At 32.4% G+C, this 16,171-nt stretch overlaps 2 protein-coding genes and 1 non-coding gene across 3 annotated transcripts; 1 reads left to right on the top strand and 2 right to left on the bottom strand.

The window, feature by feature from the left end:
* Positions 1-4,483: 4,483 nt before the first annotated feature.
* Positions 4,484-8,583, top strand: LOC122611165 (protein NUCLEAR FUSION DEFECTIVE 4). The gene is made up of 3 exons (XM_043784141.1): positions 4,484-4,873; positions 6,364-7,292; positions 7,958-8,583. Exons 1-3 carry the CDS (start codon positions 4,538-4,540, stop codon positions 8,460-8,462), a joined length of 1,770 nt encoding a protein of 589 aa, XP_043640076.1. The 5' UTR covers positions 4,484-4,537; the 3' UTR covers positions 8,463-8,583.
* LOC122611166 (peroxidase 55-like) lies at positions 8,572-10,351 on the bottom strand. Its single transcript, XM_043784142.1, has 3 exons — positions 9,971-10,351; positions 9,706-9,897; positions 8,572-9,254 (listed from the first exon to the last, which is right to left on the bottom strand). Exons 1-3 carry the CDS (start codon positions 10,184-10,186, stop codon positions 8,682-8,684), a joined length of 981 nt encoding a protein of 326 aa, XP_043640077.1. The 5' UTR covers positions 10,187-10,351; the 3' UTR covers positions 8,572-8,681.
* A 4,427-nt stretch (positions 10,352-14,778) lies between these two features.
* On the bottom strand, positions 14,779-14,859 carry TRNAL-AAG. Its single transcript has one exon. It is a non-coding gene; the product is annotated as a tRNA-Leu (tRNA).
* Positions 14,860-16,171: the final 1,312 nt, after the last annotated feature.

Raw genomic sequence — 16,171 nt, 5'->3', positions numbered from 1 at the left:
ATTCACTGTTATAGATATTTGATTATTAATTTTGCTAACATTATAATTTTATAAACACGGGTATATATGTTAGATGACTAGGTATGTTTGGTACAGAAGCTTCAAGTTGAGGTTGTGGTTAGAGGCTTGAAGCTGAAGTTTAGAAATGGGGCTAGCCGGTTAGGATCTGGGACATCTATTTCAACCATTCTTATACAAACTTTTATTTTAAAGACTTTTTAGGGGTTTAAGAGTTTTTTGAGTCTGGGGCTTCTGATTTCAAATACTTATCCAAACATGATTATGATTTTAAAAAGGGCTTATTTAAAAGCTTTAGGCTTTTAAGCTCCTAAAAGCCCTCAAAAGTAGAGATGCACAAAAAAACCGGTTAACTTAACCGAACCGAAGCCTAACCGGTTAGGGACCGAATCCGTACAAATCGGTTATAGGTTACCATTAACCGTCGGTTCCTAACCGATCCTTACTTTCAAAACAAAAACCGATCTTTGACCGGTTAACCTATATATAATATATAAAAAAGTAAAAGAAAACTAGAAAAGTCCAGATGATGCACCCAACAACAAAAATATATATATATATATATATATATATATATATATATATATATATATATATATATATATAATACTCGTATATATAAAAGATTTTTATGAATTTCTTTAGATCAATACTTGCCGTCGTGATTTGAAGGAATTCAGATCAATGCTTACCGCCGTCATCAATACTTGCTGCCGGACGTCGGAACCTCCGTAATCAAAACGGCGTCGAAGATCATATCGCAAGGTAAAGAAGCCTTACTTATTTCATCTGATGATGATGATGATTCTGATAGAGATAGATATATTAATAATGATAAAAAATAATATGTATAATAATAGATATAGTAGATTTGATGTACAATTGAGTATGATAAGAAGTAGAGGACTTATTTGGATGAGCCAGAGGATAAGAAGTGGAAGTCAGGTTTTGTGGTTGGATAAATGAGGGATGAGATTGATTAGTGATAAAGGGAAGAGTCGGAGGAGTTTATAGTGGCCGGTTAAAAAAAACCGAAAATAGGTTAACCACTACCGGTTAAGCAGTTTTTATTAACCGAAATCGGTTTCATCGGTTGGGGTTTTTTCATATAGAAACCGGTTATTAATTGGTATAGCTTAACTGAAACCGGTTATTTTTTATAAAAAAAAACCGGTTTCGGTTACTAAAAAAAATAACCGGAACCGGTTAACTGGTATTTGCACCTCTACTCAAAAGCGTCTTACCAAACATGGATTTGACTTAGTTATATCTCATTTATGTTTTGATCGGATCGTTTTCTTTTTTAAAAGGAACGGGTAGGAACTAGACATGTGTTAATATTTATTCGATTAATGTAAATTTTACATAATAATAATCTTAACTTTCTCTTTATGCGCAATGCATACAATGGTAAATCAAGAAATTTTAATATGGATACTATGAAAAGCGAAATTTAAACAAGTTATTAGGCCTAATATGGAAAATCTAATTTGTTTTTGCCAACTTTGATGTAAATAATTGAGTTATAGCTTTATTAGAATATGTTATAAGACGTAGATGGAAGCCGGTTGGTATCATTATATGGTGGTGATGAAGATGACGACGAGTAATATAAATAATTAATGTAAAGAGGTTAGTCTATGTATTTTAGATATGAAGATCCTTTCAAATTGGTTTTAATTAAGTTTGTTAAATTGAGTAATTGAAACAATCAAATTGTTACAACATAATTAACTTGATAGAAACCAAAAACTTGTTTGAGAAAGAAAGAGGAAACAATATATAATACTAGCATGATACCCGTGCAATGCGACGACGGTAGTGAAGGTGACGGTTTAGTTCTGTCGGTGACAGTATTATTGGTGATGGCGGTGTCAAGGGTGTAAAATGTAAATTAATTCATTAAAAGCAAATTTGGTAGTTTATGAAAACTTTTTTCATAGTGGGTATTTATTAAGGCTAATTTAATATTTTTGTATCTAACTATTTTCTAACTCTTTCTACAAATATGGAGATGATAATAATTATTATAAAGAAATATAGATATTAGAGATATTTTTTTTTGACCGTTCGTGTCATGGGACGACTAGCCGTTACATCCATACGGGTAGACAGTAACTAGCGATCGATCCACGAAGTCAGGGACCACATAGGAGGGAAAACCCACAAATTTAACCGCTACAGAAGGCACAACGTTTAATTAGAAGTAAACCCTCGCATGTTCAGACTCGAACTCTGGTCTCTCAAGATCCAAAAAAATTGCAGAACTTTGGATTTATGCTGTATAACTAGAGTCTGATTCCTAAGGCCTTTGCCAACGCCCCCTTCGTGGGCTCCTTCTCAGCTTCATCGATGAGGACTCCATTGGCAGGGGGTTGTTCGTGAGCTAGTTCGTGAGGTCCCCTTCGATGGGACGAACTTGGACGACGGGGAAAAGGGGAAAAAAGTGGGGCCAACTCCTTTTTTTGTTTTATTTTGTTTTGTATTTGAGGAAGAGTGCAGAAGAGGTGAGGTTGGTAGCGAGTGAAAAAGAAGTGTCTTAGGAGAGAAAAAAACTGATATAGCAGTGAGGAAGAGCACAAACTAGTTAGATGGTTGGCTAAGGCCTAACTGAGGCCTAACTACCATAGCTACAAAGTAAATAGGAACATTCAAAATAGAATTCTTAGTTCGGTCGTTAAAAAAATAATAAAAAATAAGTACAATTCTCAGTTTGGCCATAACGTGTTATCAGTTAGCAGTAAATTGAACATGTGTTAGAATGTTAGATATTTCTATGAAATTTGTGGTAGGTATAAAATAGGCTCAATCAACCATTTAATGACCAGGGTTAATTTATCAACATTTTGTTTTGTTAGCAATACTATATTACGGAGTACTAAACATTTTGCAAACTAACTTTTACAAATATATTTGACATGTGAGCAACATTTTATAAACCAATATTTTAGTAATACTCGTTTGGAAAATTTTTCCAATATCACCGTTATTATCGGTATTATCGAAAATACCGTCCAATACAACTATATTTAGTTTAATTCATTTTTCTCACAAAAATCTTATAAAACATCTTATAATTTAACGAAAATAGTCAAAATATAATTACAATGCACTAGAAAATAATACCAAATTGATATTATATAACAAAATATAAGTTTTAAAGTTCACAAATAATAAAAAATTTATAAACACATAATTATGTTTCAGAAAATTTAAAGTTCACAAATAATTGAGTACCCTTCAATACCGATAATATCGGTAAGTGTGCCAACATTGACTACCGTTAATTTGTTTTGTTGGACTAGATAATGAAAATTAAAAAAAAAATAGAAATGACTTTCATTCTTTTCATTATTTATATATGGGAGATAATGAATGAGAATTGAATTTAGTTTTTTTAATATTACTTTTTTTTTTTGTATTAAGTTTAACTAATTGTCAGATAATAAAGTTACTAACTTAGTAACTTATGCTTGTTTTGTTTATGTTGTTTTCTTTTTATTTTGTTAATTTTTGTATTTTCTTTATATCCATCTTCGTTTGTATAATCTAATGAAATTTATTTACCATTTATTTAATACTCATTTTCTTTTTAGCATTCTCATTTTTTTGTTATATTTTCATTTTTTTGTAAATTTTCTTCTATCAAGCACTTTTTTGTAAACCTTACCTTATAGTGATAGATACCATCACAGAGACATCTTGTTGAAATCCGACATGTGACATCGGTTTTTTCTACTCTTAAAAGTGTGTATAAAATGTACGAATAATTACTATTTCTTATATCAATAAAGTAAAATTGTTATGACATCATATTTTTTTAAAAATAGATTACATGGCTCCACAATATATTTATATAAATCCTTGATAGATACTAATTTTGTTAATGTGATGTCATTTTTCTATTAATAAGGTTACACTAAATTTATGTTTTTACATGTTACTCTTTTAACTCGAATATCTAAACAAAGTGTTATCGTTGAAGTATTTTAAACAAAGGATTAATTTGATATTACTTTTTGTATCAATTTAAGGTATTATATATTTTTGTTTGTAAAGCTTTTATTAGATGACCCGGGTCGAATGAACCCGGGTTTGATCAATACAATAATTAACCATTTTCTAAGATTTTAAAATATTTTTATCAAAGGCTTATTTTGGAAATGAAGAATATATAAATAGAACCCAATGTTGATTTTTATCTTAGGAAAAAGGTTTGCGTATCTCTTTTTTAATAAGGAAAATAGATATAAAATATACACACATCCAAATCCAAACAAATAAGCATGACTTAAATAAAAAAAACTAGAAAAAGACATCATAGACAGCAAATCAATCTCTACATCCTGAAAAACCATACCACTAAAAAGTTTGTTTTCATCATACAAACAAAAACACACACAGAGAGATCTTCATCTTCATCTTATATATATATATATATATATAACAAAACAAAAACACACACCAAAAAACTCAACCCCATTTTTATTACCTTTTGTACAAAAAAATATATATAAAAATGGGGAGGATCAAAGAAGTGATCATAACATTTTTGAACAACAGATGGCTAGTATTTGTAGCAGCAATGTGGATACAATCATGTGCAGGAGTGGGATACTTATTTGGAAGTATATCACCAGTTATAAAAAGCTCATTAAAATATAATCAAAAACAAGTAGCAAGATTAGGTGTAGCTAAAGATCTTGGAGACAGTGTTGGTTTTTTGGCTGGAAGCATGTCTGAATTATTACCATTATGGGCTTTGTTACTTGTTGGTGCTATTCAGAATCTTGTTGGTTATGGTTGGGTTTGGCTTGTTGTTACTGGTAAAGCTCCTATGTTGCCATTGTGGGTTGTAAGTCTCCATCTCCCCCCTTTTTTTTTTCTTTTTTTTTTAAATAGTCAACGGAAACGTGTTTTGAATGATGATTATTTTTTAATTATTTTGGAAGATATCAATCTTTTATGGCCACAAGTTTCGTGTTGATAGTTTGACTTTATCATGATGATTGATGTAGTATTTTAGTTTTTTGATCTAAGGTAAGGTGTGTGTGTGTTATTGAATATGAGTTTAGTTAAACTAATTAAGGGTTAGTTGCATTTGTACCAAAATGTCTCCAACTTGTCATGTTCTGTTATTGTGTGTATAAGTTTTGGAAATTGATACTTTGTGTATGTTAAACTTTGATTAAATTTGGTATTATATGTATCTGGTTACAATTAAGCTTAAGCTTGATGTCTGTCTGAAAGCAGCCTCTTCACCCATACTTTGTACATAAGTAGTATTGAGTATTGTTGATGTTGTGTATGTGTCTGCTCACCTTTTTATCTTAAATTGTTTTTTTTTTTTCTTTTTTTTTTTGGCCACGTCATCAAAACCGACGCATGTTAAAAAAAAAGAGAGATACAAAGAATAACAAAGAACTAAAAGTTTAGTACAAACAATATATGGTTTGTGATATGGATACACACGGTAGTAAAACATGATAAGTTGGATATATCTTGGTGTCCTTAAACCTTGATTAGTTAAGTTATTGTTGAGTTATTGACATACAAACATCATATAAAAAACAGTTTTAGGAATGTAGATTGGAGTTTCATTTACTCATCCATGTGTGTTAAAGTTAAGGATCACTTATGCAAATAGTGAAGGGTTAAAGTTTAGTTTAGAGTCTAGTATGTATTTATGAAATATACAAGAGTGTACAGTGTCAAACCTTAAAGTGGATGACCTCCATATGTGTTAATAAACCGATTCTTGAACGGGTGCTATGCTAGGGTTGTGACTCTTCGCAACAGTCACCACCACCAACTCAGTGGCTATACTGTATATTAGTATATACAATTCATGTAAAGACGTTTCACTATCAGAAATAAATAGTATTGTTATTGTGTTTTATCTTCGTGTGTTCATATAGATGTTGGGCCAGAGTAAAGGATAGAGTCATGATCATGATTAATGTGGTTCAGCTGATTACCGGCAGCACCAACAAGTTTAGCAGTTCTGTGACCAACATGTCTTTGGTGTGGCAGTAATCTTTGTGTGTATAAAGTCAAGGCACACCCGCTTACATCTGAGTAAAAAAGACTCAACATCCCTGTAACCTGAACCGGGAGAACCTCATTCAATTACCCGTTTAGACTGTAGAATGATCATAACAATATTGTTTTGAACCCCATGGAGTTTGTAGATATGTTCTATTAGAGTTGATATTATTGGTTAAACCTCTTTACATACCACCAATTGTTGGAGCTAAACTAATATCCTGAAACTACTTTGATTTAGATTGAAAGCAATGTGGCACTTTTGTATGTACTAAATTATTTGGTGATACTGATTTGCAGATGTGTGTTCTCATATTCGTTGGAACCAATGGTGAAACATACTTCAACACAGCAGCTTTAGTTTCATGTGTTCAAAACTTTCCCAAAAGCCGTGGGCCTGTTGTAGGCATTCTAAAGGGATTTGCAGGGCTAGGTGGTGCAATCTTGACACAGATATATGCATTAATCAATTCACCAGATAAAGCCTCAATTATATTCATGGTTGCTGTTGGGCCTACGATGGTGGTCATTTCCCTGATGTTCATTGTTAGGCCAGTCAGAGGACACAGACAACTTAGACTCTCTGATGGATCAAGTTTCTCGTTGATTTACTGTGTATGTCTCATTTTGGCTGCTTATTTAATGGGGGTTATGCTTGTGGAAGACTTGATTGATCTGAACCAGACCATAGTCCAAATTTTCACAGCAATTTTGTTCGTGCTCTTGGTGATCCCAATTGGGATCCCTTTATGGTTAACTTTTTCATCTGACCCAAGATCTCCTGAAGAAGAAGCTCTTCTATCTGAGCCACAAAATAAAGAACCTGAAACGTCACATGATCCACACGAGATTATATTCAGTGAGTTGGAAGATGAGAAGTCGAGTGAAGTAGACTTGCTTCCAACTTCAGAAAGGCAAAAAAGAATAGCACAACTACAATCTAAATTGGCACAAGCAGCTGCAGAAGGGGCTGTGAGGATTAAGAGGAGAAGAGGCCCACACAGAGGCGAGGATTTTGACCTCACACAAGCATTGATCAAGGCTGATTTTTGGCTCCTTTTTTGGACCCTTTTATTAGGATCCGGTTCAGGTTTGACAATTATCGACAATTTGGGGCAGATGAGCGAGTCTTTGGGATACGACAATACACACATTTTTGTTTCCATGATCAGCATTTGGAACTTTTTGGGCCGTGTTGGCGGAGGCTATGTCTCTGAAATTGTTGTCAGGTATACATTTTACTGAAGATGGCAAAATAAATGGGTTGGATAACGTGGGTAACTTTAAATTAGATGCGTGAAAATGGCTGCGTCAGGTGGGGTGTGGTGAAATCTGGTTTGGGTCGAAAATAGTTAATATTTATGCGGGCCAGTCTTTTTTCCCAACAAGAATTTTCCTATGAAAAGTTTATTTTGATAAAATGTTCATGAGGTTTCAAGCAACTTTTGATGTTTGTCCCGTTTCCTTTAGCTATATTATGTTATTCATTTGAACTGCCAGAAAACTTAACCTGACAAGACATATTCAGAAATAATGGGTCAAAATCGTCACGTCTATCTTTTCTATCAGTTTACATGGGTCAGGTCAGGTTGACCCGTTTACTACTTTTTCTTTATAAATAATGCATTATATGATTACAAAAAACATGTTATTGGAAGTAAATAAGTATAGTAGGTTATAAGAACTCACATACACTTCAGGAAAATTTCTATTGTTTTGGCACATTTCAAGTTTCAGTTTTAGCTTAAGTTGATTTGGTGATACTAAATTTTTTGCAAAATCAACTAATATATAAAGATAAATGGATTCAAGGGCCACCTCTCCATATGTTGTGTATGAACATGATTTTTTGAAATGTTGATTTCTTCAATAATATTGTTTTTTTGCTTCACAGGGACTACGCCTACCCAAGGCCAGTAGCTCTGGCTGTTGCCCAGGGCTTAATGGCAATCGGGCATTTGTTCTTTGCCATGGGTTGGCCTGCTGAAATGTACATCGGTACCCTTTTGATTGGACTAGGATATGGGGCTCATTGGGCTATCATACCAGCTACAGCCTCCGAGTTATTTGGACTAAAAAAGTTTGGAGCTTTATACAATTTCCTCACCCTGGCGAACCCTGCTGGCTCACTAGTCTTATCTGGGATCCTAGCTAGCCATATATATGACTCTGAAGCTGAAAAACAAGCTCAGCTACACCATCGACACATCACAAATTCAGCTTCATTTTTGACAAAGCTGTTTGAAACAGATGATACACTTAAGTGCTCAGGCTCAATATGCTTCTTTTTGACTTGCATGATAATGTCGGGACTCTGTATCGTTGCAGTTATACTAAGTTTGATACTTGTGCGCCGTACTAAAGTTGTCTACCAGCACTTGTACGGTAAATCTCGGTAAATCTTTAAATCACTTCCACGTACTTGTTTCTCATATTTCAAAATGTTTGATTTTGTAATCATGAATTCTGTTTGTATATTGTTAATTGCCGGTTTTATTCAAAACAATGTTTTGGATTGAAGTTTTGATCTTTATTCAATTCAGTTTTATTGTAATATTTCAAGAATCTATGTTCTATAACACTCTGCATGGACAATAAATACATTCATCATTTAGTTGTTAATTAAAAGCTGTACAATCCTTTCTTATTTCTCCTTGGTTGCCAATCTTAACACCGGTCTTCCCAAGCTTCCTCATTGCGGTTATAAAAGCAGCATTGAAGTTCCCTGGGTTGTTGGCAAAATCATTAACCATTGGCTGAGCTGATGAATCCGTGAATAGCACCTGATCTGATGTAAACAAACCCTTGCCTGCTAACAAGTTCTGATAATAAACATTGTCAAAGGTGTTTGGAGTTTCGGGATCCATATTTATGGCTATACTAGGATCCACATTTTGAGGGCAAGCAGCCATCAATTGCTGAGCGTAGGAGGGATTCAGGACTGGGTCAACTTGGGAGGTTGGTGAAAATGAGTACAGACGGTTTGCAAAACGATTGCAATGAGAAAAACCGAGTGTGTGGGCTCCTGAAAGTGCAATCATGTCAAGCTCTGTGAGGTTGTGCCTTGCAAACATGGTGTTAAGTTGAACGACATTGAAGGTGGGTTGGGGCAGATTTCCGGCAACCCGTGAAGCCTGTGAAATGAGTCCATCTCGCCTGCCTAACTGTACATTAAACGAAGGACCCCCAGCCTGCACAAAAAGACGCTACTTACTAACTATTGCAAAAAAAAATTTCTATGAAAAGAGCAATTTTGAACTTATCAATATTGATCAATTTGTAATAAAAAAAACATCTGTTTTTGATATATGTTACGCCCAACGACTCAGACTGGTGAAGAAAGAAAAGATTAGCTAAGATTAGAGCAGGTCATACGATTTAAGTTGGACGGGTCACATGAGTTGGGTAATTTGTCAAAACAAAAAGGACTACAATTCAAAAGAAAAAATAGGACTGGGTCGGGCCAATATTTTTTTCCAACTCCATTACTGAACAACTACTGCTCTAAATATGCATAAGTCTTTGTTTGAGACTAACATAACCCAAGTTGACCCATAATTGTTGAAACTGCCATAATATAGATCATGAGCTACTCATTTTTTTTTAAACCTATTACAGAGCTACGTGTCATTAGGTCCTTACCGCAAACACAACATCACGGGCAGCGATGGCTAAAATATCAGCACATGAGACGACACCAGGGCAAACAGCCTCAACCGCTTGTTTAGCTTTTATAACAGTATCAAAGCCATCACCGGCTAGTGATAGATTGTCTGGTGCATCCTTTTCAGCATCTCCATTTGGCGATGCAATCATCACTGAAGCATCACATCCCTGCATGGAAAATAACTTAATAAAGGCGTTAAATCAAAAATACAATAAACGCAAAAGCTCTAAAGATGCAGACCTCAACAAAGCAGTCATGAAAAAACAGACGTAGGGTGGCAGGAATCGTTGTAAACGTCTGGCTGACCTTCGTGTCAACTGCCTGTTTTACGACTGCTTCAACCATTGGACACGTGGAGCCATAAAAATTCTCAACCAGTTGACCTTTGCCTTTTGTGGTAAGAACCACCACAACCATTGACCAGTATAGTAAGGTTTTCGGTGATGCCACCTCCATCTCTTACACTAGCTATATGTACGTGCCACAAACTTGAAGTGATCAACAAAGTGTAATAGATAAAGTATACAATTGGTTACTTGTCATTTGAAACATACTTGGGGTCGTTGTTATAAGGGGTACAGAGTTGACAAAGTTATAAAGCCAAGTTTTTCTAATTGTTAAATGTTTATAACAAAATGACGCAATGAGAAACCTAACCATGACATGCTAATATATGAGCATTTCATATAGTAGTCATAAATTTAAATAGGGTTAATCACTTAAAAATGAATATATATAGTTTTTGTATCTGATTGTAATCGTATTTATTTTAAGCAATTAACTTTCAAACTTTTAATTAGCATCATATTTAAATGGGTTAGTTGCCACATTGAGTACCATTGCCAATTTGTAAATTTTAATTGCTCAGATACATGTAATGTTAAAAACTCAAAAATTAAATACATATCATCATAAACACGATTATAGTTGAGCTTATACCATATAGACAATTTTGTATTCAGATACATTTTTAATGTATATCCAATTCTATTATGTCAATTGTATATATTTAACTGTTATTTTTCCAAGATTGATGTACGTACCTGCAAAACACCGAAACTCTAAACAGTTAGACATACTCGTTTCAGAAACTCCATGGGAACAGAAACTCGTACGAAATGCGTACGAAACGTTTCCTTGAATTTTTCATATATACCGAAACGTTTGTGAAGCTTCCATACTGTATCCAATTAATATCAGGGTTTCAATTAACCTTTTCAATTCTAAAAACGAATGTCATCTTGCGACTATGCATAGCCCCAAACACAAACCAACTACATTATACAATTGAGATCGTCATCAAGCTTTTTCTATTCCAAAATTAATTAGTAAAAAAATCCGTGATTACCAGTCACCATATATTATAAAATAATTATACATAATCTCTCAAGTCTTAAGTCTCTATCTATATAAAATCAATATACTTTTATTTTATTTTTTTTATTTCCGTATCTTTGCCGTACCCGTATCCTAAACTTTTTAGTTTTGTCGTTCCCCGTCCCGTACCTCTTTGTCGTATCCGTTTCGGTGCTACATAGGTACGTACTTGGTCACCTTTGATAGTTAGTAACCGATTATCTACTACAAAGAGATACATAGTTACACACTACAATAACCGAAAAAGAAAGAAAAATAAAACTCAAAATTTGATACATACAATAACAAAAATAGACAAGGTAATATTTAGTATCTACATTAACAAAACGAGAAGACTTTGATACATACAATAGTATTATGTGCAAAGGTCATTATATGCTAAATTAACGACGCCTCACCCTTACCGTTCATATATTTATACTTGTTTTAACAGGTTGGATACACCAATCTTAAAAATTCAAGTATTTGATCCATATAATAATTCTTTATAAAATTTGATACCTACAAAAAAAATATATATAATTATTATACTTTCATACACTAATCTCAACATAAATATAGGTCAATTTGTACAAAGTTGTATGTAACACGAAAAAGTTGACTGTTTATATACTAAAGCATGATTAGCGGTGTTCATTTGGTCGGGTTTTGGGGGAATAAAGTTATTCGGTTTGGGTTATTCGGTTTTTTATTAATTAGTAAACCGTCCATTACCCAATCCATATATGTGGGCACCCAATCCAAATTAACCACCCAAATAAAGTTCGGGTTATTTGGTCGGGTTTTGGATTATCCAAATAAAAAACGTTTTCAAGTTTTAGTTTAGTATATTTGGATAAACATGCAATCCAAATGTTAATGTACACCATTTTGTTTATTCATGGTGAGGTTATTTAAATAACTACGTGTATTAAGATTTTTTAGATTAAATTATTAAAATAATTGAAGTTGTATTTATGTCATTTACATTAGGTTATCATAGTTATGTGTCTATTTGTTTAGGGAAGTGATATTCGTACGATTTCTTTTGATTAATGTACCACAACTGTGCATAACTGGCTTGTACAGTCAACTGTACAATTTGTATATTGCGGTAAATTAATAAAAAAAATGGTGATACAAATATCACTTCTTATTTGTTTAGGATATAGAAGATGAAGAAGGTACTGCTCACTGTTGCTTTTTGTGGCCTTTGAGCTTCAATACCTTTATCTAGGTAAACAAATTTTACTTCTATCTAAGTAGAGATACTGCTTTTAAGTTCTATCTAAATGGTAGAAAAAAACTTCCTGTCTTTGTATGGAATGAGGATCAAACCCTTGACCTTGTTTCCAAATGTAAGGGCATTTATCCAAACCACATTGCTTTGATATAAGTACTTTCACGACTCCTATTTAAAAATTTAAGACTTTAAAATAACAGTGGTGGGCATTTGGTAAAGTCGGGTCGATCGGGTGTCTTCATTCAAGCGACGGTAATCCAAGCCATTCATCCTCAATACGAGTATAATAAATCAAAAGCATTCATTATCATCCTATATAAATGACAACTTGGTCATTTGATACAAACCCATATGACATATGATTTGTTTGCAGATGAGTGTGTTGGGTGTGGAGGAAAAAGAGATGGGTATCAATAAAAAAGTCGTTAACATGTAAAATTTAGACAGAAAAGTTGCTAAGTTCTATTAAAATGGTTACCATTAAATTTCTATTTTTCTTTTTGGATAGTTTCTTTACTAGTTTATTTTTGATTGAATGTAAAGCATTTATGGTTTTTCAAGTTGTCAAAGACGACATATATATAATACTTAAGTATATATCCTTCATATATCGCAACAAATAATATTTATCCACGACATGTTCACCCGCTGCTATATGCGTGTATCATGCTAGTGTACTTATCATATAAGATCTTTCATGTTTTTTTTCTTGCTATATATATATCGTTACTTCTCGTTTGGTATATATGATTCACTTTGTACGTATCCGATGAAGCTAGATATATGAATCTTATAACGTTTGTTAACAATAAAGTAATTAATATAGTTTCTAGCTATGGATGCTGTTGAGAGATCTCAATTGGATGATTAGGGCCGTTGTTATGATCCTTTGAAGAGGGAGTTTTGAAGGGACTATTGACTTTGCAATAGTATATGGTATCATCTCATGTAAACGTACGACTTAACCGACATAACTTTTTTAATTAAAACCATGACATTTCATCAACTAAAGTGACTTTTTTAATATCGTATATGGTTATATAAGAAAAAGATGGATTAATGACAGCTATTTTAATTTGAGTTAATATGATATAGTTTGCTAATGTTCGTAACCAAATGGGAAGTAAGAAATGAACATATTATTTTTATCTTTTATGGTAGATGGCCCATGAGTGTCGTACATACATTAGCAAAATAAATGAATCAGGAAATGTACTCAAGAGAAGGTTGTTACGCCTTCACTATCACGCGTGCCAAAATGGAAGGGTTCTAAACGTGTCAATTAAATAAAACAACCAAACAATCTTCATTGCCAAGTGCCCCTCCCCAGATATGATCTTTCATATATCTAGTCATAAAATCGTTTTTGGTAACACACGTTATTGGCCACCCTTCTTTATTTGGTAAATTTTGATGGCATAATATATAGAGACGCAATCAAGATGGCATAACATTCATATGTCTTGATGTCTTCACTAAAGTTTCTAGGTACGAATCTTTTTAGCTAAATCTTTGGGGGTGACTAGAGAAATAATTTAAAAGCGATCATGAGGTAACTTGGTTAAGAGATGTACATTTTAATCAAATATTCGTCTTCTTCTGATAACCAGATTTGGGACAAACATTCGTCGTTCCCAAATACCCTAAACAGGGAAAGCTTGTCCGAGTATCCGTTTTGATAACATAATACACATGTAGCATCAATTTTGTTTATCCTGTTATTTATCAACACAAGAAACTAACTCAATAAAAATAATACATTAAAAAACTTTTAAATTTCTTTATCAAAGGTCGCATTTGGGTCAGGCCGAATATTTAAGTTTAGAAATTAAATAGCACACTTAAAAAAGAAGTTAACATGTCATAATCTTTGAAAACTGTGTAGTCGCGTAAAATACATATATAACATTATAATATAAAGTTTAGTTAGATCTTAAAAGTTTCTTGTAAGAAATTAACTAGTTGACAGCTTTAGGTAATCTGGCTTTACTAAAAATTAATAGTTTAAGTTAACAATTTAGAAAGCTAATGGTGGTTAAAGAGAGAATTATGTTCAATGATGTAGTAAATCTTGCTAAGGTCTAAGGGAGGTGCTGCGATTTGCTACTTAGTAATAACGGTGTACCATCAATGACTTACGATAAACAAAAGACAAGAAAATTTCCAGGAAGAAGTTATGTTATGTCGATTATTTATGTACTAACGATCAGCGATCAAATCAGGAGTTTTATAATGAGATATAAGCTAGTCAACTTGATAAATGATAGATGTCATAAAACAGAACCTACCTCTGGATTCCCAATTACAAAGATAACACGAAAAAACCAGGATTTGATTAAGCCGTTATTCGTTAAGAAAAACTGTTAAAAGAGATAATAGGATTTGGTGCCCAATAGTACTGGTCTTAAACAATGCAAAGAAAATCTGGAAAAAAGAAATTAAAACTTGTTGTCGAGAGTGGGATTTGAACCCACGCCCTTTCGGACCAGAACCTTAATCTGGCGCCTTAGACCAACTCGGCCATCTCGACTTTTGTTTTTTATGTATCGTAGGTTGAATTTAAATAAGTAACTATATGAAACTATAAATAAATATCTCAATATAGACCCAAGTTAAATTTTTTTTTTTTATATATATATTAAAAGAGAACTTATCCAACAACATATTGACTGATCACAGCTCTTTAGTTTTTAAATTGAATATTAATTATATCATTAGTAATTTATTAATAAATTAAAAATTCTAATAATTATTATCCAAATTTATTAGTATATTAGTAATTACATTAGTATTTGTAGAAAAAATCTTTCTAATTTTTTTTTCATTGATAACTTAAACTCCTTAACCTTACTAGCTACTTAATTTATAAATATTTTGATTTTACTAAATAATTCAAATCTTAGACTCAATATTAAACATAATTAGCAAAAGTCGACGACAACCTTTTACATTATGTAGTTTTTAAAAAAATATATAATTTTGTTTTAATTTTTATTAACTTATAATTCACTAATTGATATCGATTTTCATTTATTTGTACCTCTTGAATTTTAAATGTTGTTTTTCACTCAATATATTTATTTTTTAGAATTTTGGATAAGAGTTCATTAATGTTTTCAGCAAAATGATAGTGTTTTAATTAAACATAAAGGGTATAGTGCTCATTAATTGTTATTAATTATTTTTAACAAAAGTTAGTTTTTGACTTTTTGTTAAAATATCCTGTTTTTAGGCATGAACAATTGTATGTGGCAATATCTCGAGTTAAATCGAAAATTAGCGTAAAGTGATTATTAGCAACAAATGTCAACTCAAAAAATATAAACAAATATTATCTATAAAAAGGTATTACAAAAGATGAAATACAAGTATACAACTATGCATTCAATGATTTACAATTATATTCTTTTAATATTATTTTACTTACATATTTTACATTTAAATTTACATATTAACAATCATCTTATCTTGAAAATGTTATCAATAATCCGTGTATTTGATACGTGAATAAATGTAGTGGAGAATGATAATTTAACATCCAAAAATTATGCTACAAGTATCTGTTGAATAGTAACATATGAAAAAAAGTTGACACATTTAAGTGACGCTTGGTTTTCAAAATGTTCATTCGTCGTTTTCTACCGCAGCTTCATATATCGCAACACCCAACTATGAGTTTATAGACACTAAAGACAAAAGACAAATATCGTACGCATGTCCTATTGCAGCTCATCAAGTTTATAGCAACATGGTCTCAAGACAAGTTAGAATATGATTAATGTCTTATTTAATCGGTACTTTGAAAGGAAACAGAAGTTTGATCTTGCATTGCATTGAGAAAC

The sequence above is a fragment of the Erigeron canadensis genome, chromosome 8, assembly GCF_010389155.1.
Source record: "Erigeron canadensis isolate Cc75 chromosome 8, C_canadensis_v1, whole genome shotgun sequence".
Classification (NCBI taxonomy): Eukaryota; Viridiplantae; Streptophyta; class Magnoliopsida; order Asterales; family Asteraceae; genus Erigeron; species Erigeron canadensis.
The sequence above is the reverse complement of the archived record's forward strand: the minus strand, read 5'-3'. Positions and strand labels throughout refer to the sequence as shown.

Excerpts from the sequence above, each read along its gene's own strand:
- LOC122611166 (XM_043784142.1), bottom strand. The coding sequence starts at position 10,186 with ATGGAGGTGGCATCACCGAAAACCTTACTATACTGGTCAATGGTTGTG. Across the intron at positions 9,898-9,970 it reads TTCATGACTGCTTTGTTGAG|GGATGTGATGCTTCAGTGAT; the intron begins GTCTGCATCTTT and ends TTTTCCATGCAG. Across the intron at positions 9,255-9,705 it reads CCCGTGATGTTGTGTTTGCG|GCTGGGGGTCCTTCGTTTAA; the intron begins GTAAGGACCTAA and ends CTTTTTGTGCAG.
- LOC122611165 (XM_043784141.1), top strand. The coding sequence starts at position 4,538 with ATGGGGAGGATCAAAGAAGTGATCATAACATTTTTGAACAACAGATGG. Across the intron at positions 4,874-6,363 it reads CTATGTTGCCATTGTGGGTT|ATGTGTGTTCTCATATTCGT; the intron begins GTAAGTCTCCAT and ends ACTGATTTGCAG. Across the intron at positions 7,293-7,957 it reads GTCTCTGAAATTGTTGTCAG|GGACTACGCCTACCCAAGGC; the intron begins GTATACATTTTA and ends TTTGCTTCACAG.